General features: G+C 40.1%; 1 protein-coding gene across 2 annotated transcripts in view; it reads left to right on the forward strand.

Moving 5' to 3' along the window:
* Ap1s3 (adaptor related protein complex 1 subunit sigma 3) overlaps positions 1-20,818 on the forward strand; it is a 61,410-nt gene extending 40,592 nt beyond the window's left edge. The window contains exons 2-6 of one of the 2 annotated variants that reach the window (XR_013109467.1): positions 1,963-2,141; positions 3,471-3,579; positions 14,218-14,355; positions 15,494-15,685; positions 18,891-20,818. Coding sequence is in view for 1 of the 2 variants with exons in the window: in XM_034497150.2 (XP_034353041.1) it covers positions 1,963-2,141; positions 3,471-3,579; positions 14,218-14,355; positions 18,891-18,926 (462 nt within the window). In the remaining variant the exon portion in view is untranslated. The remainder of the gene's footprint in view (positions 1-1,962; positions 2,142-3,470; positions 3,580-14,217; positions 14,356-15,493; positions 15,686-18,890) is intronic. The other variant, XM_034497150.2, reaches the window with a different exon arrangement.
* The last annotated feature ends 3,858 nt before the right edge of the window (positions 20,819-24,676 follow it).

Genomic DNA, 24,676 nt, shown 5'->3' on the forward strand with positions numbered 1-24,676 from the left:
GACGGAGAGAATCAACTTCACAGAATTGTTTGTCTTCCATAAGCATGCTGTGGGAGCCACCTCCCCACAACACACACACACACACACACACACTCACAACAGAGACACAAAGAGGCACATACATGCTAATAATAGATAAAACCAATTACAAAAAGAAGCCCACAAATTCTGTAAGTTAGAGGAAGCTCCAAAGGAAGATCCTGGTGTCCACTGACTTCAGATGTCGCCTCCTAGTGAGCTCTTAGGTTTGTACCATGCGATTAGAAGAGAGACCTCTTCAGCAAAAAGAGCAGACTATTTGGGTTTTTTTTGCTTGTTTGTTTGATGTGTTTTATTTATTTATTTTTAACTGTTGTTATTCTTGATTCAGAGCATATGCATTTGGAACCCTCACAAAAGTATTAACTGTAATAAAGCATTTTATTTGTAATTTTCAGATTTATTGATTTTTATCTTATATGTACGAGTGTTTTGCTTGCATGTATATCACATGAATGCCTGATGCCCTCCGAAGTTCAGAAGAGGGCACTGCATTCCTGGAACCAGAGTTATGGATGGCTCTGAGCCACCATGTGGATGCTTGGAAACCAAATCCGGGTCTCCTGCAAGAGCAACAAGCGCTCCTAATCACTGGACCATCTCTCCAGCTCCAAGTTTTCTTTCTTTCTTTCTTTCTTTTAATCGATAAACACTAAATAAACCAATCATGACTTTTAATTCTTTTCTTTTAATATGATGGGTTAAGTAGATGTGACCTTTGGTAAAACAAAAGACCAGGCTACCTGACAGTCTTTGTAAATGAGGTCTACTCTATATCTAAGGTACTGAACTTAGATTGTTGTCTGTCATTTAAAGTTCTTTAAAATTGGGGCTGGAGAGATGGCTCAGGTTAAGAGCACTTCCTATGTTCAATTCCCTGCAAGCACATGGTGGCTCAGAACCATCTCTAATGAGATCTGGTGCCCTCTTCTGGCTTGTAGGCATACATACAATATAGCATTGTAGGAATGATATATATAAAATAAACCTTTCTAAAGTTCTTAAAATTTATGAAAATACAAAATTTCATTTTGAATCCATATATCAAAACTGATTTGGAAACAAAGTGAGGAGACTTCCTAGTGTAGTCAACTCACTATCTACGTTGTTACTTATCTGTCAGGCGGAGGAGGCAATCCTCTCCTGAGACAGGAAATGCCAGGGTCAGCCTGAGCAAGTGGAGCTTTCACACTTAGGTCTGGTCCTTTTGTTCTTTTTTGCACTCTTTTTTTCCATTGCTTTTTCCTCCTCCTCCTCCTCCTCCTCCTCCTCCTCCTCCTCCTCCTCCTCCTCCCCCTCCCCTCCTCCTCTTCATTGTTCGTTTATAATTTAAAAATTTTGTACTATTTTTTAAAAATATTTTTTAAAAATATTTTAAAATATTTAAAAAATTTAATATTTTATAAAATATTCAATAAAATATAAAATATTTAAAATATTTAAAATTTAAAATATTTAATTTTTTTTTTAATATTTTTTAGAATGGGAGGGTAACTCCCATTCTACTGTCCTCTCCCCATTCCAGTGTTTACCCAGTTGTGGTTCGGAACATGGAAGGCTGTAACTCTAAAGAAAATCCATTCAAACATTCTTCTTGTTTTCTTTGTCAAGGAAGAATTTGCATCAGAGAGCCCCACAACTTTCTTTTATATGCTTTGATTCTTAATGAATTTACAACCCTTGAGGAATTAATTTTTTTTTTTTTGAACACAGTCTTTTCTAACGGAAGTAAGGTTTGTGTGTGGTGGTCCATGCTTGGCTCCTCTAGTGGGTAAATGTAATTTCTCAGATGGGATCATTCTCAGGCGGGTAAATATCCTCCCAGCGTATGTTCCTGGCTCTACCCAGCCCCCGAACATCCCAATCTGTGCCATAATTTGGCTGAGTGAACCCTGGGGGCTTCTCTGTGCCTTTTTGTTCTAGATACATTTCATCTTGCTCTTCAGTCGACAAGGGAAGCTGCGGCTGCAGAAATGGTATACCACGCTCCCTGACAAGGAGAGGAAGAAGATCACGCGGGAGATCATCCAGACTGTCCTCTCTCGCGGGCACAGGACCAGTAGCTTCATTGACTGGAAGGAGCTGAAACTTGTTTATAAAAGGTGTGAGTAACTTCATGAGAACCAAACTTTTCCTTATCGCTTTGCTCTGTTGTAGTTCTGAACATTTTAGGTTGCAGTACCAATATCAGTACTTTCGGAAATCTTTCACGAGTAAAGGCTTAAGTGTTTGTAACAAAGAGCGAGCGCGAGTGAAGATCTCCATCGACATGTGTCAGTTTCGGGGTGTTAGATGGATCCCGAATGCTTAAGCTGTGTGCTGAATTTGCACACAAGTGCTCGCTTAACATTTTGTGAGCAGCGCTGGTTACATTCCCAGTGTCATTTCAGTGACTGTAGATACAGCAGCAAATGAACGAGACAGATTATGTTCATACTTTCAAGAAGCACATTTTTTTTTTAAGCAAACCACATATATCCACCTAGTAACAAATGCTATGGGAAAATGCAAGTAAATGTGGTAGAGAAATGAGAATCATTTCCAATGGATTGCTCAGACAACAGTTGTTCATATTTGCAGATGGGTGAACTGAGGAGGCACAGTGTAAGAATTGCTACCTAGTCACAGTAGTTGAATGATAATCAGTAAAGCCAGGACTCAAGTCCAGCTCTTTCTTCCGTTAGTGCCTAGATTTCTTTTGATGCACATGTGTGGCAAGACCCTACTAGCGAGGAATCCTAATCCATAAATGAGAAACCTGAGGTCTGAGAGGTAAAGCCAGCTTTCCAATGAAGACTCAGGTAATGGTGCCTAAGTTAGGACATGGACATAGCCAGCCTGACCCCATGTCCGACATCAAACTACAATTTCCAAAATGGGAACTACACACTGGAAATTCGGAGAGTGTTTTTAAAAACCAATAGGAAAAGAATAGCTTGGATGGGCTAATATTATGGAGCCCACTACCAGGGAGTGCTTGGCAAAGCAGCTTCTATAGCTTCTGTAGCTGAGGGTGAGAGATATGGAACGAGTCACCATGTGAAGGCAGACATGGGAGCGTGGGCCCCCGGAGAGCATTGCTGAGGGATTGTATATTAAAGACAATTTACAAACTGGAGAGGAGCTCGAACAATCACCCTGATTACATGGACCGAAGGAACATGCTTCTGATTGAAGCTCTTCAAGGTAAAGTTCTGTTGAGAGCATCTGTTGACGTGATTAACAGATATCATCTAGGCACTGCAGCAGTTTTATGTACTCTGGTTTCTATTCCAGGACTGTAGTACACACCATGAGCAATGATTTTTATCCTTGTGTGGGGAGAATCTCTAGAGAGAGCAGGAGGATGCACACCCAGAGGGAAAACCCACTTTGGCTTGTTTATTGTTTCATTCAATTTTGCTTTTCCTTATTTTTTTTTTCTTTTGAAGGTATGCTAGTTTATATTTTTGCTGTGCAATAGAAAATCAAGACAATGAGCTCTTGACACTAGAGATTGTTCATCGTTATGTGGAGTTGCTGGATAAATACTTTGGAAATGTAAGTGTCCTCCTGGCCCATTTAGAGTCAGCATCCATCTTGGTTCTGGCTTTTGCTCATCTCCTGTATTCCTTTTCTCTCTCTAAAGTTTAAACTATCAATTGCATTGTACCACTGGCTCACCTTGGTTCAGAATTACAGGATTCCTCCCTACCTACATTTCTTAGTATATGAACCACTCCAAAAGATGTGGATGTATCTTTCCCCTCACATTGCAAAGACCTTGTTTCAGGGAACTTGAATTTAATCGTGAATGATCTCTGGTCCCTTACTCCTCACTGGCTTTGCCATTTCTTTTCTGTTTGACATTTTGTTCCTTCTCTGGCATTGTTTAAAGTTACGATATTATTAGTACACAAGGAACAACAACCCAAACAAGCAAACGTCCCCAATCCAGTCACTTCGAGTTCTAAAACCTCATTTGCATTTATTTCAGTAACAGATGCAGCAATCTCTCACAGCTGCTCCCATCTTCAGACTCATTCACTCCCTGCCAGGTTGCAGCAGGGCCCCATCTTACCACTTCAGGACTTCAGGGGGTTGCTTAGTTACCTCTGAGTCCTCTCTATACCACTGTGCACCATTCACATTTCTTAACTCTTAACCTGCTTTGCCTTCTCTGCAGCACTGGACTTTTATTCATCCTTTAAATCTCCCTCCCCCATTTTTGGCTATGGCATTGCTTTCTGCTGTATTGGGAGGCCCCCACCTTGATTTTTTTGATTTTCTTCTTTCCCTGACACCCCGCTACTCCCATCTTCTAAATGCTGTGCCTTTTTTCCCACCTGCCTAGTGTGTCTGTGGATTGTTTTCGAAGAATCTATTGCCAAGTGACTCTTCTTTGCTTACCTAGTGATGGTCTTCACTGACCAAGTGCTATGCCCATCCTTTACCAACTTGCTGTGTCTGGGGGTTGGAATTTGCTATTTCCTACAATCCCTCAATGCAAAGGGTAGGATTCTTTTGCCTTTCTTTGCCTATTACTAGAACCTACCTGACTCTTTAAACTTAAAGCTCATGTCTTTCAGTTCCATCTCACTAGCTATCTTAGGGTTTCTATTGCTGCAATGAATCACCATGACCCAAAACCAAATTGGGGGAGAAAAGGGTTTATTAGTTAGGCTTACATGTACATATTACATGTTCATTATTGAAGAAAGTCAGGGCAGGAACTCAAACAGGACAGGACCCTGGAGGCAGGAGCTGATGCTCTGGCTTGCTCAGCCTACTTTCATACAACCTAGGACCACCAGCCCAAGGTTAGCACCACTCACAATGGGCTGGGGCCTTTCCCATTGATCACTAGTTGAAAAAAGTTGCCTTACAACTGGATCTCATAGAGGCATTTCCTCAACTGAGGCCCCTTTGTCTCTGATGACTGTAGCTTGTGTCAAGTTGACAGAAAACCAGCAGCATACTAACGTAGTTGGTGTACTTGAGGCTTTACTTTTAGCTTCTTATTTGGCCATTTCTACCCCTATACCCTTCTTTGCTTCTAGCCTTGGCCTGTTGGTACCTGTTTTGTTTTTTATAAAACACAGACCTAGGTGGGACATTATTCCTCATTACCAAAATACTCCAGACCTCCTAGGCTCTAATGTGCACTTTCAGAACAGTGGTAACAGAGCACTCCTCCATACTTGCTGTGTTCTTTCCTCTGTGTTCCTGTCCTCAGCAGCATCCCAGGTCATGCAGTAGCTCAGAGCATCCCACCCGGTGCAAGAGCTGGTGCAATGCAAACCTGGTCCTTCCCTGAGGTCATGTCCTTTGACCCCTGCCCACGCCTCACCACTCATAAATACCTCTGGGCCAGATTTTAACAAATGCCGTCTAGACACCAGTAAAAATACACTGTTGCAGGAAAGAAAGCCATCAGAGCTGGAAAAGGTTCCTCCAGTAACAACATTCTTAGCACATTCCCGTGGTCATGGATGTTCATCAAGTGATGTTAGAATTTGCTTCCAGATTTTTTTTTCTTTTTATTGGGAGCTTTATTTATACTTATTCCAAATTTATTTATTTATTTATTTACATCACAAATGCTGTCATTCCCTTCTGGCCCGCCTCTACAGAGTCCCTCCCCTAATGCCCCTCCCTTTTGCCTTTGAGAGGATGGGGCCCCTTGGGTATTCCCCTACCCTGGTGCATTAAGTAAGTCTCTGCAGAGTTGGGTGCATCCTCTTCTGCTGAGGCAGGACAAGGTAGCCCTCTGCTACAGATGTGCTGGGGGAACCTCTGTCTAGCCCATGTATGCTCTTTGGTTGGTGGCTCAGTCTCTGAGAGCTGCCATGGGTCCAGGTTAGTTAACATTGTTGGTCTTCTTGTGGAGTTCTCATCCTCTTCGGGGCCTTCAATTCTTCCTTCAACTTTTCCATGAGAGTCCCTGTCCTTCATCCACTGTTTGGCTGTGGGTATTTGTGTCTGAGTCAGCTGCTGGGTAGAGCCTCTCACAGGACAACATGCTCCTGCCTGCAAACATAACAGAGTATCATTAATAGTGTTAGGGATTGGTGCTTGTCCGTGGGATGGGTCTCAAGTTGGGCCAGTTATTGGTTGGCCATTCTCTGAGTCTCTGCTCCATCTTCTGTTCCTGCATTTCTTGTAGACAGAATAAATTTTGGGTTGAAAGTTTTCTGGGTGGGTTGCTGTTTTTATGCCAACACTGGGGGTCCTGCCTGGCTACAGGAGGTTGCCTCTTCAGGTTCCATATCCCCACTGCTATGTGTCTCAGCTAAGGTCACCTGCATTGACTTCTGAGAGCCTCTCCCATCCCAGGTCTCTGGCATGTTCTAGAAATGCCTACCAACTCTCCACCCCTGCCAGCTACAGATTTCCATTCATTCTCCTGGCCCTCTGGGCCTCTCTGTCTCTTTCCACACTCATCCTGATCCTGATCCAGCCCCTATTTCCTTCCCCACCCCCTTCCACTCAAGTTCCTCCTTCCCTCTGCCTCCCATGAGTATTTTATTCCCCACTTCTAAGTGGGATTCAAGCATCCTCACTTGGGCCTGCCTTCATTTAACTTCTTTGGGTTTGTGGGGTGTATCATGGGTATTCTGTACTTTATGGCTAATATCTACTTAATCAGTGAGTATAGTGAGTGCATGTCATCTTGGGTCTGGGTTACCTCACTCAGGATGATATTTTCTAGTTCCTGCAAAATTCATGATGTCCTTGTTTTTAATAGCTGAGTAGTATTCTTTCAAACTGAACAGGCAACATTTTTTTTTATCATTGGATCATTCATTGATTGGGTCTTACCTTCCTTTCTTCTTTCTTTCTTTCTTTTTTTCTTTTTTTTTTTTTTTTTTAACCAGTGAAGGGTAGTTTGTGGGACAGGGTCTCTCTGTATAGCCTTGGCAGTCCTGGAAATTGCTTTGTAGATTAGCTTGGCCTTGAACTCAGAGATCCTCCTGCCTCTTGTGAGATTAAAAGCACACCCAGCTTTTCTTCTTTTTTTTCAACAGGCTTCACAATAGCAAGTATTGGGTGGGCTTCTAAATGAATCTTCTTCCTCTTCTTTCCCATGTAAATGATATTATAACATATTGCTTGGAATATTTCAGTTATTGTCAATATTCAGGAATAACCCCATGTCTTCCTGACTCAATTTTTCAAAGCAGGGCATATATAGTAGCATGTTTTAAAACATGGAATTGTTTAACTTCGTGCTTTCTTTTATTCTAATGAATTCTGACATCTTTGGTCCTTTCCTTTGAAATGAACTACAGACAGGGCCCTTCGTAAAGGGCCTGAAGGTGTTTCTTGAAGTCTGAGCTTTTGTGTACGCTCCCCTCTCTTCCTCATTTCTGAACTCTGGTTTGACCTGTTGTTTCTGTGGTTTAAACCAACTGCAATCATGTGACTTGAGGCTGAATTTTGATCTCTCTGTGTTTAACTGAAATTCAACCAGATATTTCAGACCACATCATTTCTTAAAAGAATTTCAAGACATCTCTACCAGGATCTAGGCCCAGACAGAGTGTAAAGAGGTTCAGAATAACTTCCTGCATCTGTAGCATTGATTCTCCATCCAATTCTGGGGCACCTCTAGAAGCTCTATCTTTGTCATGAATCAAAATTTTAATTCACTAAAACATTCGATGAACTTTTCATTAAGTTGAGAGCACTTCAGGGCTCTATGCCCAATAGGTGTTCAATTCTTATTAATTAACAGTGATGACCAAAGGCTTCTGGGACTGATCCTCATTGACATCATCTCAGAAATAAGATATTTCTCTTTTGATTTATTTCCCTCTCATACTAATAGCAAAGATTTCTTCAAGTTCTGCCCTTATATTATGCAAGGGGAAAGTTATATCTTGAAAATACTGTATTTTGAAGACAGATAGATCAAAATCGCTGGTTCCTAATTTGAGTGATGTATGTTATAGTGCCTTTCAATTCTAAGGAGATTATCAAGGATTGAGCAGTTAATCTTTCAATCTTCAGTAAGTAGCATTAACCCCAATTTACAGATGCTAAGCAGAAATGCCTCGGGGTCTCGCAGTAGATAAAGGGATTTAGACATTTGCCATATTTTCATTCTGCATTGCAGCATGAATTTTGAGTGTGTGGATGCTTCTGTCCCAGGAAGCTTTTGAATCTGACCTAGGAAATTTTTCTGTTATAAGAGGAGGGGTATTAAGTGTCTTGACCCTGGTGTCTGCTTACTTAGTAACCAGACCCAAGATTTCAGACCTTCATGAATCTCCCTCTTACTGATGAGGATATGACACTTAAAATGCTGATGGAAACATTTACTTTGCTAAATACATAAGCTACTGTGAGGGTAAAGGCAGTGGTTAGGAAACGTATATGAACTATTGATTGTTAGTCATATGTTGCATTGCAATTGGTTTTCATGTCTAACTCTGTAGTATTTCTTATTATCTGAAACATTTCCTTTGTGTACCTTGAAACTTCATGTATTTTCTTCAAGAGGAGTTCAAGGGCAGATGCTTCTTATCTTAGACTTTACTCAAAAGGATTTAGTTGATGAGCTGTCAGAAACAGCACCCACCACAGTAGTATATATTCTGCTGGAAGAGAAGAGCTTTAAGTCATACCATAGTAAAACAAAACAAAATAAAAAAATTAGGAAGTGTAAAATAAAATGAAATTTTATGCCATTTGTAAGTTGTATGCCAGAATCTACATACACGGGGGTGGAGGGAGTGGCAAAGAAAGGTTTCTTGGTTATTACATAGACAGTGAAGGAAGATGCAATGTGTATCACTTGATGGGTGTGTACACACACAGAAACACACATATATAAAACTTTCACACACAGTTCTGCATATACTTATATATAGGATGTTAAAGTAGAATTTAGAAGTATTTCAGTAATAGCTGAAAGAACTTGAACTTTGTCCTACTTCAGCAGATTGTCACCTCTACTTATGCTTAGATGGAGCTGGGCTGTAGAGTAGCACTTCGGAGTTGCCATATACAAAGTACTTGCTCACTCACAACATTTGCTGTGAAACTGTGTGGGTTGTGTATATCCAACTCTACATATCTCCTTACCTTATTCCCAGAAACAAGATGCAGTGTATTGAGTGTCCCATGCCCGTTGAAGAAGGCTTCAAGTCTGGGGACAGGTGACTGTGCTCTGAGTGGGCCATGGGAGGTTCCTAGTGGATTTGTAGAAATGTTTGTCAGGTTACCTGACAGGCCTCTGTTGATGGTTCGTCTTAACAAGGCTCCTGTCTGCTTGGATTTCTAGTCTATACCTGCCTTGAATGCTGAGCTTTCTCTGCCGTCGCTACTCTAAACCCTGACTTCTGCCTCTCCTGGCCTCTGGTAACTGATTTCTTCTGGTACTTTCTTGTACATGGATATCTAATTTACTGTAATTTCTTTCTGTTGTTGTTCAAAATTATTTTTAAAAATGCATTTTCATACCCTTCTAGACATATAATCTTTTAAACTTTAACAAATGGATTGCAGTATGCACATTTTTCTATAAGTTTATTATTCTCTTTACAGGCCTGTTAGAGATTTTTCTATATCTTTCCATGTAAAACTATCCTATTCTTTTCAAACTGTACATAGACACATACAATACCTTTGCCATTGCAGAGATGTACATGCATGATTTGAACAATTCTTTATGAGTAGACTTTGGATTGTCCCCAATTATTCTTATAAATGAGGCCCCCATAACCAGTGTTGCTTTTATGTCTTATTGAGCACTGATTTTAATATATCATGGGGCTAAGCCTCTTATGGAACTGTTGGGTCCAGGAATTTTTAAAAAGTACTTACTTTTAGGTCATTGTTATTATTACTTATTATTATTATCTGTGTGTATGTATATGTCCCTGATGTGTGTGTGTATCTGTGTGTCTTTATCTGTGTGTCTGTATGTGTATGTGTCTGTGATTTTTATGTATGTATACCAGTGCATGCAAGGCCCACTGCACATGTGGAAGTCAGAGGACAACTCTGGAGTTCCTTTTATCTTTACATGAGCACTGGGTGATTAGAACTCAGGTTGTCATTTGTTTGAGGTATTTACCAGAGAATACTGCCTGAACATGAATTTAAGCCAGTAGGACATCTTTATCAACTGGCCAGTGACTACGATGGATGTTTGAGGTCCCAGTGTAGCACTGAGGCTTTCTCAGGGTGAGCCTTTAAGAACAAATACCATATTCTGGGTTGACATACTTAGGTCAAGAAGAAGAGTTATCCAGAAGCAGAATGACAGAAATATCAAAAAGCAAGGTTTTCCCAGAACTATGGACTGTGGTAGATTAGGTCTTTGTTTTCATTTTGGTAGGTGATACTGTCTACATGCTGGCTTTTATGGCCTGAACGGTACTTCTATCTTGTAATGTCAGTTGTGCAAATGCCTGGGGTCCTGTTACAATCAGGCTTCTTCTGTGCAAGTGCCTTTACCAATTGACCAATTCTACCAGATGTGGGTGTAAGCATTTTTCCACTCAAAATTAACAGACTATGTAGTTTGGCCAGTCAAACAAAGATGGCATATAAGATTTAAAAATTCCACTGACAGTGAGTGTATGTACTTACTTGTACCATTACCAGCAATGGATATTTTCACTGAATTTCCTGGTGAATATGAATTCAGTTTGCCTTTCTCTTGACTTTTTGAAGTTATCCTTATTATTAGACATGTATTACCCTCCCCCATTTTCCTTTGTCTATGAATTGTTTAATTTTTTTTGCTGTTGTTTTGTTTGTTTGTTTGTTTGTCTGTTTTGGTTTTTTGAACTCTTGCTGTTCTGTAACTCACTATGTAGAACAGGCTGGTCATGAACTCAAAGAAATCCACCTGCCTCTGCCTACTGAGTGCATGGGTTAAAGGTGTGTGCCAACTCGTCTGGTTTTATATTTTGTTTTTACATTTTTTTAAATCCTAGGTAGGGATTTGCAAAAATTCTTTCTGTGTTGAGAAATTTATATGGTTTTGTCAGTAAGTAAGTAAAAGAAAGAGATTTGGAAGAATGGTTCAATTCCTTCTGGCATGTGCCAGGGTAAGGACATGATCAAACATGGTGGCTGGTAGCTTGTGTGACTGTGGCTGGTGATAAAGACAGGCACAGGAAAGCAGAGAATTTGGGGTTGGCTTGGCGAAATCCTCTGTGTCACATGGGAGAATTAGAATCTACCTTGAATCCTTGACCTCACACAAGGAGGAGATGAGAGAAGCATTTTAGCAAAGTGTGACTGACTATGGTCTTAGACAGGCGAAGAGATTACCTAAAAGATCATTATGATAGACCTGATGGGAAGAGTCGCAGCTGTGAGCTGGAGGGATGGGAGGCTGGGGTTTTATTTAGATGGTAGAATCAATAGGATTGGTAATCAAGGCAAAGGTCAGGACCAAGGGAAGTAGTTATCTTACTTAGGGTTACTATTGCAGTGGTGAAACAATGACCAAAGAAGGTTGGGGAGGAAAGAATTTATTAGGCTTAGGCTTTCACATCCTAATTCATCATCAAAGGCAATCGGGACAGGAACTCAAGCTTGCCAGGGACCCGGAAGCAGAAACTGATGTCAGGCAATGGAGGAGTGCTGCTTACTGGCTTGCTCCTAGTGGTTTGCTCAGTCTGCTCTGTTATAGAACTCAGCACCATCAGTCCAGGGACAGCAGTACCCACAATAGGCTGGACGCTTCCCTATCAATCAGTCATTAAGAACATGCCCTACAGGCTTGCCCAATCTGGAGGCGTTTTTCCCACTGAAGTTCTCTCCTTCTTTATGACACTAACTTGTGACAAGCTGACATAAAACTAGTTAGTACGAGAAGAATGAGTGGAGGGGGAAGATTAATGAGCTCTCACATGAATTGGAAGAAATAATAAGCAAAATTAGGGAGTAAAGGAAGAAAGCATAAACTTGACCATTCTGGGACTCAGTGATGAAGAATGAAAAATGCACACGTAGACATGTAGTCAGCAGATGAAGAAGTCGGGCGGATAGAGAACGTGTTGTGTTTCTTGCACCATTTACTGGCTCAAGCAGCTGTGAAGTGGAGGAATGTGAAGCGTTCTGTTTGGATGCTAGAATCAATAGCGACTGATGACCAAATCAAGAAGGCAGAACCAGTGGATGGAGCGGGAATGAGAGAAGGGAGCTCTCACTGTGAGACCCACTGAGGTTGTCCAAAAGACGGACGAGGTGCATTGCAAAGAGAAGGAGCTGTGCAGAAGAATGCCAGGATTGAAGAAGATGGATGGCCAGTAAGAAAGCCTCATGGGGAGGACACATTAGCTGTTCTGCAAGTTGATATGTCCCAAGCACTCCATAAATAGTTATTTTAACAAGTATTTTTTAAAATCACATTCACTAATTTTGGTGGGGGATTGTTTGTTCGCTAGGGAATGTGTGTAGAGGTCTGAGGGAAACTTGTGGGGATAGGTTCTCCCCTTCTATCATGTGGGTCTTGGTGACCAAACTCAAATCTCAGGATTGGCAGCAAGCAGTTTTATCCCTTTAGCTACCTTGCCTGATCCACCAGTACTTACCCATCAAACACAAGGTAATGGGGGAGGAGTAAAACAGAATCATCCAGGAGGTCTGAGAAGGAGTCATCAGTGTCACAAGAAGACTATTAAATGACGTAGCCAAGCTTAGGTGAGCAAGGAAGAAGTCTTGTCATCAAGAAATAGATTGGCAGGGTCTGGAGAGATGGCTCAGTAGTTAAGTGCCCTTCCAGAGGTCCTGAGTTCAATTCCCTACAGCCATATGGTGGCTCACATCTGTCATGGGGTTCAATGCCCTCTTCTGGTGTGTCTGAAGACAGCCAGTATTATACATAATAAATAAATAAATCTTAAACACACACACACACACACACACACACACACACACACCAGGCAGTGGTGGCGCACGAGGCAGGCAGATTTCTGAGTTTGAGGCCAGCCTGGTCTACAGAGTTCCAGGACAGCCAGGGCTATACAGAGAAACCCTGTCTCAAAAAACCAACCAACCAACCAACCAAACAAACAAACAAACAAAAAACCAGATTGACAAGAGTGTCAGATGCTTCTGAGGTGAGCTCAAAAGAGAATGGGAGAACTTTCAGCTAGATGGTTTAAAGAAAGCAGCTTCAGTTGGGCAGGTAGGGTGTGGCTGCACAAAGAGTCAGTTTTCAGTGAGTTGTGAAGTAAGCAGTGCTGAAGACCACAAGAACCGTGCAGAAGCATTCTCAGGTCGAAGCATCCAGATTATGGGGATGGCTTTACTTGCTTATTGAGACCTGTCAGTCTCTCTGTTGGTCTTTGACCCCAGTTAATGTGCAGTTTTAATAACTAGAAGCTTCATGTGGGAATCTGCTAGCAGTATAGGTTTTTAGACCTGATCCAGACCTGCTGACCTGTAGTCCAGGAAGAGTTTTTAGGAGCCTTAACAGATGAGTTTGATATATTCAAAACCTGGTAGTTCACTAAACTGACAGCCAAGATTGTTAGACTCGAGTGTAGGAGAATTAAGGCTCTGGACTTGTGCTTAAAGAGCAGTAGGGACCCAGCTTCTGCTTGTGCATGTGAGCAAAGCACCTAGAGAGCTCACTGTCCTATTGAGTCTCATATTTTCTGTTACGACACAAAACATTGCATTAATTACTTTCCCATCGTATGCTGAAATACTATGACCTAAAGTAACTTACTGAGGGCAGTTTCTTTTGACTTCTAGTTCCAGAGGAGGAGGAGTTCATGAAGGCAGGGGAGGTGTGCTAGTGTGGCAGGAGCAAGAGACTGAGGGATCACATCTCGGTCTCACACAGGAAGCAAAGATCTGGAAAGTGTGAACCAGAAGAAGGATGAGGCTCTAAACCCCAACGCATGCTCCTGCTGACCTGCTTCCTTTAGCAAGGCTGTAACCCCAAATGTTCCATAACCATGCCAAGCGCCACCTGCTAGTGACCAAGTGTTCAACTACTTGAGATTATGGGGGGCATTTCTCTTTTGAACCACCACAAACCTTATTATCTAAAGACTAAATTATTATCTAAATTCCTCTGCCCCCATCTTTAGGCCCTTGAAATGCCCTGTGGTGTTTTGTGTTTGGATATCACTTGAACTGAATGGCAATGTTGGGAAAGCTGGTGGCAGACGCTTTCCTGATTCTACTGCAAATTTATCAAAACTTTTTTTTTCTTACCAGGTCTGTGAGCTGGATATTATCTTTAATTTTGAGAAAGCATATTTCATCCTTGATGAGTTTATAATAGGTGGAGAAATTCAGGAAACATCCAAGAAAACGGCAGTCAAGGCCATTGAAGACTCTGATATGTTACAAGAGGTCAGTATGGTTTTCTATGCCTGGGGTGATTATAACTAATTATAACATAATTAACACTGAGGACTGCACCCACATTTTGTTCTGAACATAGCTTCCACTTTAAACAATTTGCATGTATTAGCTTAATTCTTTCAGCAATTCTAACTAGGTGTTAGCCCGTTTTTATAGTGAGTGAATAGAGACTTGCAGTGAAATGTCCTGCTCATTTTCGTAGTTAATAAATATGAAACAGAGGTTTGGACCCTCGAGGTCTGGTCCTGAATCTTCACTTGTTCTGTTGCCTGAACTTCAGGGTCTGAAAATATCTTACCCTCTGAAGTGGATGAAATGCTTGGTGCTATTCTTTGCAAATGTAACTTTATGAGATGTATAAAAAGACTTTCATTAAAACATTCGCTCTGCCCTGGGAAGGAAGAACAGCAGCACGTAGTTATTTCATTTGCTGGGAATATTAAAGCTGTGTTATCAAAGATGGCATTTGTCATTTTAATTGAAATTTCCCACCTCTCTTGGGAAGGCCTTAGGTCTATGTGCTCTTGTTTGCATAAATAAATCCGGGAGCACTGGTAACAAGATTGCAGAGGTATAAACGGGTCCTGAAGCCCATGCTTGACGCTCCCTCTGACTCTCTGATTGCTCATAAAATATCCTGGGACTTTTCTTTTTAGAAGCATCCCAGATTTGAATCAGACCTAGTAAGGGAACATAACTTACATTAGCTCCTACAAGGACAGTCAAAAAGAGCACTGTATCCCACCAACCCTTGCCTTCTAAAATGTGTCAAACTCACCTGTTAATTTAGTCTAGACTAAATGACTAGTTCTAAACCAAAACTAGATTCCTTTGGGTGCCTAGATTCTGTCTCACCTCTCCAACAATGTCAGTGGGAAAAGGGACATTTCTTTTTCCCTGCCTCCTCCCCTCTACTGTCTTTTTGTTTTCTTTTTTCTTTTTCTTTCTTTCTTTCATTCTTTTTTTTTACTCGTTTTTCTTTCTAAAAGACAGAGTCTTACTGTGTAACCCAGGTTGGGTTTGAAGTCACGATCCTCCTGCCTACCTCCCATTTTGCTGGGATGACAGGCATGTACCACCCCTAGCCGCCTCAGTGGGTTTTTCCATCTTCCTGTTTTCATAACAGGTCAAGAACCAAGAGGATTTCAAGAATTATAAAGTACCTTTTTAAAACTGGTGCTAAAGTCATTCTTCCTGCTATTTGGAAATAAGAGACTGGTTAAGTTAATAAGACATTAGGCATGATTTCTCAGCAACTATCTTGGCAGTACTGTGAGCTGATTACTTACTTCTACCCATGGAGAGACTCCATCCTCAGGTGAGTGCAAATGAAGGAAGCTAAGGGTGGGCTCCCATAAGCAGCTCTGTGCTTGTCAGGCCAATGCATTTGTTGCCTGAGGTGTTGTCCCCTCAAAGAAATGCATTGAACCTCTCTGAGTCTTACTTGAAGTTTTCCAAATGCCACAAAAAGGTGGATTTTATGAGGTATTGCAGAAACCAGTGGTTTGGAAATTCCACAAAAGAGCATTGATTAAAATGTGCTGGGGCAGAGAAGTAGGGGGTAGGTAGTGCTGGTTGTTCCTGATACGCTCCTCTTGGTCTTTAAGATGGAAGCTCCTTATAGAAGAGGCAGATTTTCCACAGGGTCTTTGGCACTTCACTAATTAAAGCTTCATGAATTGAAGTCAAGGCACACCTAGGTTATTTCAAAGTTCCCTAACTGCAGGAAACAGGTTTTTGCTAGCTCTCAGTGAATCTGTGTTTCTAGTTCCATTTAAATCTTGGGACCAGGCATTTTAGGAAGTGAGCCCTTTCACAGTAAGGCAATAATTGGTTGGTTCCTGTCCCTGGTGATTGAATGGATAGTGGGAAAGGTTTCCTGTGAAAGGTTTCACCAGAGACCCTGAGTTAAACATTGTGCCCCAGTGTGCAGGCATGATTGTGGCTGTCCTTAAATGTCACTTGTTGCATGAACAGAGCCGGCCATATGAGAGTGTTACTAGTGTCCTCATGGGCTCTGGTACCCGTCCAGTGATGTAAAGGAACTTTGGGGGAGGGGTGGCTTGTTGAGAAGTTGACTTTGCACATCTGTTCTGCTTTAGGAAGTACGAAATATTTAAGAGAACATGTTAAGATTGTAAAAGGAGAAGGATTATCCCTTTATTTCTTGACCTTCAAGAACAATTATATTCTAAGCACATATTTGTAGTAGGCTGAGAAAGGCCATTATGACATTGTCTTCCTTTTAGAACAGTGGCTTTCAACATTCTTAATGCTATGACCTTTAAATACAGGTCCTCATGTTATGGTGACTCCCACCCCTCAGCCATAAAATTAGTTTGTTTGTACTTCATAACTATAATTTTGTTACCATTATGAATTGTAATATATCTGATATGCGACCTCTAAAGGGGTTGTGACCCACAGTTGAGAAACACTGCTTTAGAACTAAAAACCCTAAAGTAGCTCTTAGGACCCCCTTCCCCCTCAATTACACTTAGAAAAAGGTTTCTTAGGGCAGGGGAGGAAAAGCAAAGTTATTTTCACATATTTACAAAGCAGACTCAATAGTCTCAAAGTTCCAAGTGCCCAAAGCTTAATCTGAGTGTATTTAGGTTAGATGTTGGTAATCCAGAAAGTCTAATTGCTTGAGAGTGATTTATATGGAAGGAAGTAGCAGCAATGTGGATGATCTGATAAAGTTAGAAGCAAAGACTGAAGAGTAGATGTAATTCTCAAAATTACCAGATGAGGGCAGTCATTAGTGGATAATCTTTACAGACAATGCCTTGTCAAGAGGGGAAGCTCAAATGAAGTTCAAGCAGTAGGTAGGCCATCTCACACACACACATGTGGATGCATGAGGTACTGCTTGGTGAGCCCCAGTACTTCAACCTTCAAAGCATAAACCAAGACTACAGTGCAGTAGAAAGGGGTTACATATGAGGTACAAATGCATACCACCATGGTGTGGGTCTCAATCTGACTCTAGGCAAGCTCTCATGAAGGCATGGGAGGACAAAGATTTGATACTGTTCCAGTTTTAAGTCAGTTCCAAGCCTTTTTAGTGGCAAGTTCAAGAAAACAAGAAACCCTCCCATATCTTCCTCATGCTCCCAGAGTGATAGCAGGACTCAGACAGGACAAGTAAGGCAGGATTCAGGCCTGGAGTCAGCTCATGCTAATACAGGACAGATATCCAGAGCCCAGTGAACCCTAGAGTCTGTGAGGTGTCCGCTTCATGCCCTTTGTCCATCTCATCAACAGACAAATAGCCCAAAAAAGCCAGGCAACGTGTCCATGTAGTCAATTCATTTTAGTCAAATTTGCAAAAGTAAGGCATTTTAACTGCAAAGACTATATAGCCATAGCACATGTAAGATTAGAGTATTGAGCAAATAGAGTATGCTGTTCTAAATTTTTGTCATCTTTTTAATATTGATAATGTGCTGTCATCTCTTAATCTAAATAAATTTTAGACTTGATTTGTTTTGGATCTTTCTAAATGAGGATACATTCAATAAACCCTACAAAACTGGCTGTAGGCCAGTTTTGACACCCCGGTCAAGTTAAAAGAAAAGAATGGAATACTCAAAAGGAGAATCTGAGCAGACGCCTTGGACTATGGGCCTTTCTTGGCCAGTGCTCAGTTAGGAGGCTGGCAAGCTTTGGAGGAAGTGTGGCTGGCTAAGCATAAATAACGTCAGCAGTGCTACACTGGAAGAGACACAGGAAGCAGTTAGAAACCCTGATTGCTGATTTGGAGATCCTCTAGATCAGCGGCTCCCAATTTTTCTAATGCTGTGACTCTTTAACGTGGTTCCTGATGTTGTGGTGACCCCTCAACCATAAAATTATGTCACTGCTACTTCACTACTGTAATTTTGCTACTGTTACGAATCATATAAATGTATGACATGCAGGATCCCTCTGAGGGTCATGCCCCTCAGGGTGAGCTGCTCTAGACAATCTTGTTGGTCACTGGCCTTGATCTCTTTGGCCCATGCTGTACACTTTCCTGGGATGTTCAAAGGTGGCACACATGTTGGAGTGGATATTTAAGCATTGATTGCTAAGCAGGTTGACAGCGACTCACAGTGACTTAAGGTATTGTCTAAGGATAACTTGCAGATAACTCCAGAGTCATGAGATGTTTCTCCCCTCTGATTGGGTAATAGGTTTAACCACACACACACACACACACACACACACACACACACACACACACACGCCTACATGTGGTCCTCGCACCATTTTTGACACATGAACTTTAACTCATCACAGCCACTTCCTGATCAAGCTTAGCCCCTTCTCAATTAAAAGTGATATATTTACGACCCAGTGTACATGTAGACAAATGATATTCAAATTTGCAGTCACCTTCAGCAGAATGCAAAAGTTTATGTCTGTGTATGTTTTTGAAATATTTTTTTTTCCAATATTGCAAAACAAAATAAAGAATGAAAAACAAACCATGGTCTGGCGTGAAAGGAATATTGCTCTTAGTCACTGTTCTCTTTCAGACAATGGAAGAATACATGAACAAGCCCACATTTTAAGTGTACAGTCTACTAGAAGATTCTGAGTGCTCCATGCTGTGACCCTGAAAACAAGCAACTTGCTGCATCCAGGCTCCACACGGCCTCTGGCACCATGCCAAAAATGACTTAAAGGGATTCTGTGTAAGCAAGCAAAGTTAAAGTTGTTAGCATAATGTCCTTATGTTTGCTTCATCTATTATACTATGTATCAGTGCTCACTGTGGCTCTAGGTGTTTCAAGTAGTTGCTGCAGATTGAATAGCTGCTTGCAGTGTTTTAAGTCCTTGTGGTATTTTTAAGATAATTTCAAATATTGGTTGCAATATGATAATTTTTGTTGCCATTTGATCTTCTACTTGTAGACTGACAACTGCTTTGTGGACAACACACAATTTTGAATGTAAAGTATATTTTATATAGTGAATGCCTTTCTTAAATGTTTTAAAATGTACATAAATTAAGTATATGTTAATAGCTCAGATTTCATACATGATGCTAGATGTTTTTTTAGTATGTTCAATGCTACTATAATTTCAGGTCAGATACAATGTATTATGACTTTAATGTCTTGAATTCAACTTTTTTTTTTTGAATTGGGATAAAACTTCATAAGAGATTTTGATGTCTTAGAAGGTGCTAGATCAAGGTTTTTACTTTGCTTTCAATTGAATATAAGGGACATTTCAGTAAGGTTGTGGTTTCTACAAACTATATATTTATTAAGGTTTCTAGAGATCTGGAGATGAAATGTTACAGCATCTCCTGTTATTACCATACTACCAAGAGAAAGAGCTATAGCAATATTTATATAGTAATAATTGTGATCTCTACTATTTTATATCTCGTGTTCCAATTACTCCTTGTGAGATTTTTAAAACATTTTTAATATAAGGTGAATGTTTAAGGCTTCCTTAGGTTGTGTGTACCCTTCATGGGAGGCGACTCTTTTTTTTTTTTTTTTTGATCCTCTTCCTCAGAAAATTATTTTCTGCTGACCGTAATTACTGTGACCATGTCACCTTCATGCTTCCAAAATAAAAGTTCTGCATAGCCAGGTACTGAGCATGCTCAGACATGAAGTAGGAAGCTACTTGTAGCATTTGTTCATGGCGTCTCTGTCTGCAGTTTTGTATATGCATTCTCTATATAAGTGTCGAGGTTTGGTCCTTCGTATCTGAGTGCTTAGGACTCTTGCAGTTTCCCTAAGACAACAGTGTACTTGATTTTGTATTCTGAGGGAGATCTCTTACAGCAGACCCTTAGAGAATGTGATTGTCATCTTTGGTTCATCTCATCAGGCATATTTAAGGGAAGACCAGAGCAGAAGAACAGACAGACAAACTGACCCATTCCATACTATAACCATTTATTTAAAAGCAATAATTCATATGAGCTAATAGCTGGGCTTTTAATAGCTGATTTATCTTCAAACTAATATAATTTTGGTGACATTTGTTCTTTCTGAACATCTTTGTTTAGGCAGTCTTTGGTTTTGTGCATTAACTTTTTTTAAAAAGTATGATAAAGATTTTTGTTTTTCAAACATTTTTGTAAAACTGAACTTTCTGTAACTTCAGAGGTTTTCCACTTCCTTCCCATTGTTTTTGAAGGGAAGTATCTTTTGAGCTTCATTAAATGTACTGCTTATATTCTGGATAGTTCCATATTTGATCTTGTCTAGCTTGCACAAGGATTCTTCCTTTCAGTGTATTAATAGAAAGTGATCATATTTATGTGGGTAAATTCAGGGGATTTGGGGAACAGCTTACATGAGCTTTAGTAAAAAAATAATTGTGTATGTTTTCTTTATTATTGTAAGATTCTATGAAAAATTACCAAGGGAAAGGAAAAAATAATACTGAATTTGTATAAAACATCCAAATAAAAGGCTAAAAATATGTTAATGATGAACTTGAGTGTGCTTTCATGATTGTGTGTATAATATATATTTTTAAAATAACCTTTTGATTCTTACAATTCCAGTCTTGGTTTCTGGTAAAAATCCTTTTAGAATTTCTCACTATTTACCATCAAGGAAAAACTCACAAGGTGTCAGTGCCTGGGAGAAGAATATCTCTTTCTTTTCCCCCTCCCGATGTTCCACCATTCCCTCACAATGTGGTAACAGGATTTCCTTACCAGACATTGAGACTCAATCAGTCTTTCATTACTTTCATTAACAAATTTAAAGACCATATATATATATATATATATATATATATATATATATATATATATGAATCTTATCTTGAAGTCTCTTAAAAGTAAAGCTTTCAATAAATATACAATGCTTTGAAACCTAAAAATTTCTTCCAAGATACTTATTATCAAACCTCTAAAATATCTTTGATGAATGGCATTGGATTTCACCTCTCCAAGCCTTCATCAATAAACACATTGATAAATGCTGATGCAGTTTTTGATGTTCTGGGCTATGTGACTCTCCTGCCACTGTCTCCAAACTGCTGAGATTATAAGCCTAAAATACGACACTTACCTGAGAGTCACGTTTTGATGAACTATTTGGTACACAGTTCAGGCCTACAGAAGGATTTTTGTAAGTTCTTTATGAATGATTTCACAGGTTTATTGAATCTTAGGGTCCTCAGATATTGGGTGCCAGTCTACAGCCTATGCTGTTCCCATCCTGACATCAATTTTGGGTATCCATTTACTGTTTTTCTTTATAGTGTGTTTTGGAACATTACTAGATAATGTTTAAGTGTTCTGAGAATATCTCTCTCTTAAGTAAGAAAAGTTAATTAATTTGAGATACTTTTATGACTCTGTTATGTTCTTCAATGGGGTGACATGGGATATATCAGCCATAGTCCAGGGAAGACCCATGCTTAGGAATAGTTAGCCAGAACAAATCAGACTCCATGTTTTTTAGTGGAGTTTTCATCTTTTTTTTTCTTTCTTTTTATTTTATTTTTCTAGGAGAGAGAAAGAACTTAACGTTAGATTAGTAGAGAGGACGGAAGTTGGGGCATGAGAAAGAACATGATAAATACTCTGTGTGAAATTCTCAAATAATAAATTATTTAAATGGAAAAAATTAAAGCGAAAGTGAGATGATTTGCATTCATTAGAGTGGAATCAAATAAACTGAGAAGTGAAAGTGTGATAAATTTTCAATTAATGCAGTATAAATTTGAATGCTTGAAATATTAACTTTGGTTAAAGAAAATGAGCTTCCATAAAGGTCTTAAACTATAAATATTAGTTTTAATTATGTGGGATTAAATACATTTTGAGAATTTATCTTCTATAATGAATTGACTTACTGAAATTACATTTCCCTATTATTAGAAACGGGCATTTTGAAGAAACAGTGCTCAATGGCATTTTGTCTACTTGATTTTTGAGTAATTGTAAGATTAAAGGCTAAGACCAAAGTGATGGAGAAATGAACAAGCCAAGGAAAATTAATGAGAAAAAAGACTAAAATCAGTTGCATGTTCTACTTGGAGCAGTAATCACAGGTAATAGTAATACCAACAAAGAAAACAATTTTAGATTATTAATTGAAAAATTTAACTAAGATTACAAAAGCATAGTTTGAAGGAAGTGGAAATCTTTTACATATGGAGCGAACCAAAGCACAATAAATTATAAAGTAAAAATCAGGTGAATTGGTGATTTCAGGGGATGCTTCCTGTGAAACACTTAGTCCTCATCATTCTGTGTCCTGGTTGGTTTTTTGTCAGCCTGACACCAGCTAGAATTATTTGTGAAGAGGAACTTTGGCTGAAAAATGCCTCCATCATATAGCCTGTGAGTAAAGTCTATGAGAGCTTTTCTTGCTTGTTAATTGCTAAACGAAGGCCCAGCCCACTGGGGCGGTGGTAACCCTGGGTGTCCTTTGGTGTTATGAGAAAGGCTGAGCAAGCTATGAAAAGCAAGTCAGTAAGCAGTGTTCTTCCATGGTCTCTGCTCCAGTTCCTGCTTCTAGGTTCCTGCTTTAAACTTCTGTCCTGACTATGCTGTTCCCTCCCTAACTTACTTTTGGTCATGATGTTTTACTATAGCAATAGAAATCAGACTAAAACACTCTATTCCTATAGTCTGTATTTAAAATTCTGTTGTAAGGGTCTATGACTCTCTGAAGAATGACACCCAGACTCAAATAGTATATAAACACAAAGAATGTTTTCTTCTGCAGAAGTCCAGCATGCTGGGGTTCCCATTACCAAGATAGAGAGACAACCATGTGAGCTTGCAGGCCTGATTTAAAGCACATTAGGGGATTCTGGTATAGGTGACCTATATCTTGTTCATCTCTAGGGACATTGCATTAATAAGTTATGGGGGCCGGAAATTGAGGTCTGGAAAAGGCTGCTGACCCATTGTCCTTGATTCAGGCCAGATGGCAGAGCAGTTTCTGACTAGCTGCCAGAAGCCTGGGTTTTGGGGGGTTTTTGTTTGTTTGTTTGTTTTTGTTTTTGTTTTTCTAGTAACTGACTTGCCTGGGCTTGTCTGGACTTGCCCAGTTATTAGGCCTAGTCTCCTAAACGGCTTGTCATGGAGTCAGCCTAGCCTTCTCACTGTGAGTCAGAATATGTAAGTGCAGAAGTTAAGAGTGATTCTGAAGACACCATCCGAACACCATTAAGTAGAATTTCAATTTTTATGAACTTTCAAACAATAGGAAATAAAGCTTAAATTTTTATCTCTGTGTATACACAAATGGTTCCCCAAAACCAGTCTCTGAAAGCAAGTAAGCCATAGCACACAGGCTAGGGTGTGTGATCAGTGTGACCCGGAGCCCTGTTTCTATCAATGTAGAACTAAACAATAGACTAGAGCTTGGGAACCTTGATGCTAGTCCTGAGTGTCACTGACTGGACTCACATGCTTGCTCTTTAGAGATGTGGATTATGGTAGTATGACAAAATGACAAGGTGAGCCAGACTAACAACTCATTATACACCAGAGGAAAGAAAATGAGAACACTAGTATTCAGGCTTTGATAGGGTCATGGTGCTAACCATTTGCTTAATTAACCCTCCTTTTGATCAAAGGCATTACCATAAGAAGGTGTTTGATGAGCCTGATTTCCGGGTGTGCAATAGAAGCTAATGGCTTTCAGAGCATGATTTTCATTCTTTTAACTGATGCAGGTCAAGTATATTGAGGGCACTCTGAATGACTGGCATGGGTACACCAGTAGAGAAAAGGCCACTCCTGGAATCCAGGCAAGAAGTGAGCTGCCTAGTGTCTTGTGTTCCTGAGTTCTGCAGGTGGAAGTTCTCACTGGTTTGGGAAGGAAGTGTGTTTTTCCTGGCACTGGAGGAGACTCTGAAGTAGCAGAGTCTGATGACTGCTTACCACACTTAGCTAAGGTGTCAGTTTAACCTTGTTTAGTGCCAACGATGGCTGAAAACTTCACATTTGGTTCTGAGCTGAGGAGCCAGTATTGGATGCGAACAACTAGGCTTGAAGAGTGAAGCAGAGACTGGTGTTTATGGACGAGATCACTCCCATGCTCTTCTGCATGCTGCTACGATTTATTCCCCAGCCTCTTGTGGGGATCAGGTTATCCATAAGCATAATAATGACCCATAGAATGTAGGTCAAAGTAATGTTCCCACTGCAGGCCTGAGGCCTAGAACTCTGATATGAGGCCTTTCATCTTCTGTTTTCTCCCTATTACAGCTGAAGGAAAAGAATCCATGATTTAGAGAGAGCAGAGCCATGTCAAGAGTTTAAAACTATGTTGTCAGAAAAACCCAGCCAATTGATGGATCTTAAGCGATAGAAAGGATC

Source organism: Arvicanthis niloticus, chromosome 3 (genome assembly GCF_011762505.2).
Source record: "Arvicanthis niloticus isolate mArvNil1 chromosome 3, mArvNil1.pat.X, whole genome shotgun sequence".
Classification (NCBI taxonomy): domain Eukaryota; kingdom Metazoa; phylum Chordata; class Mammalia; order Rodentia; family Muridae; genus Arvicanthis; species Arvicanthis niloticus.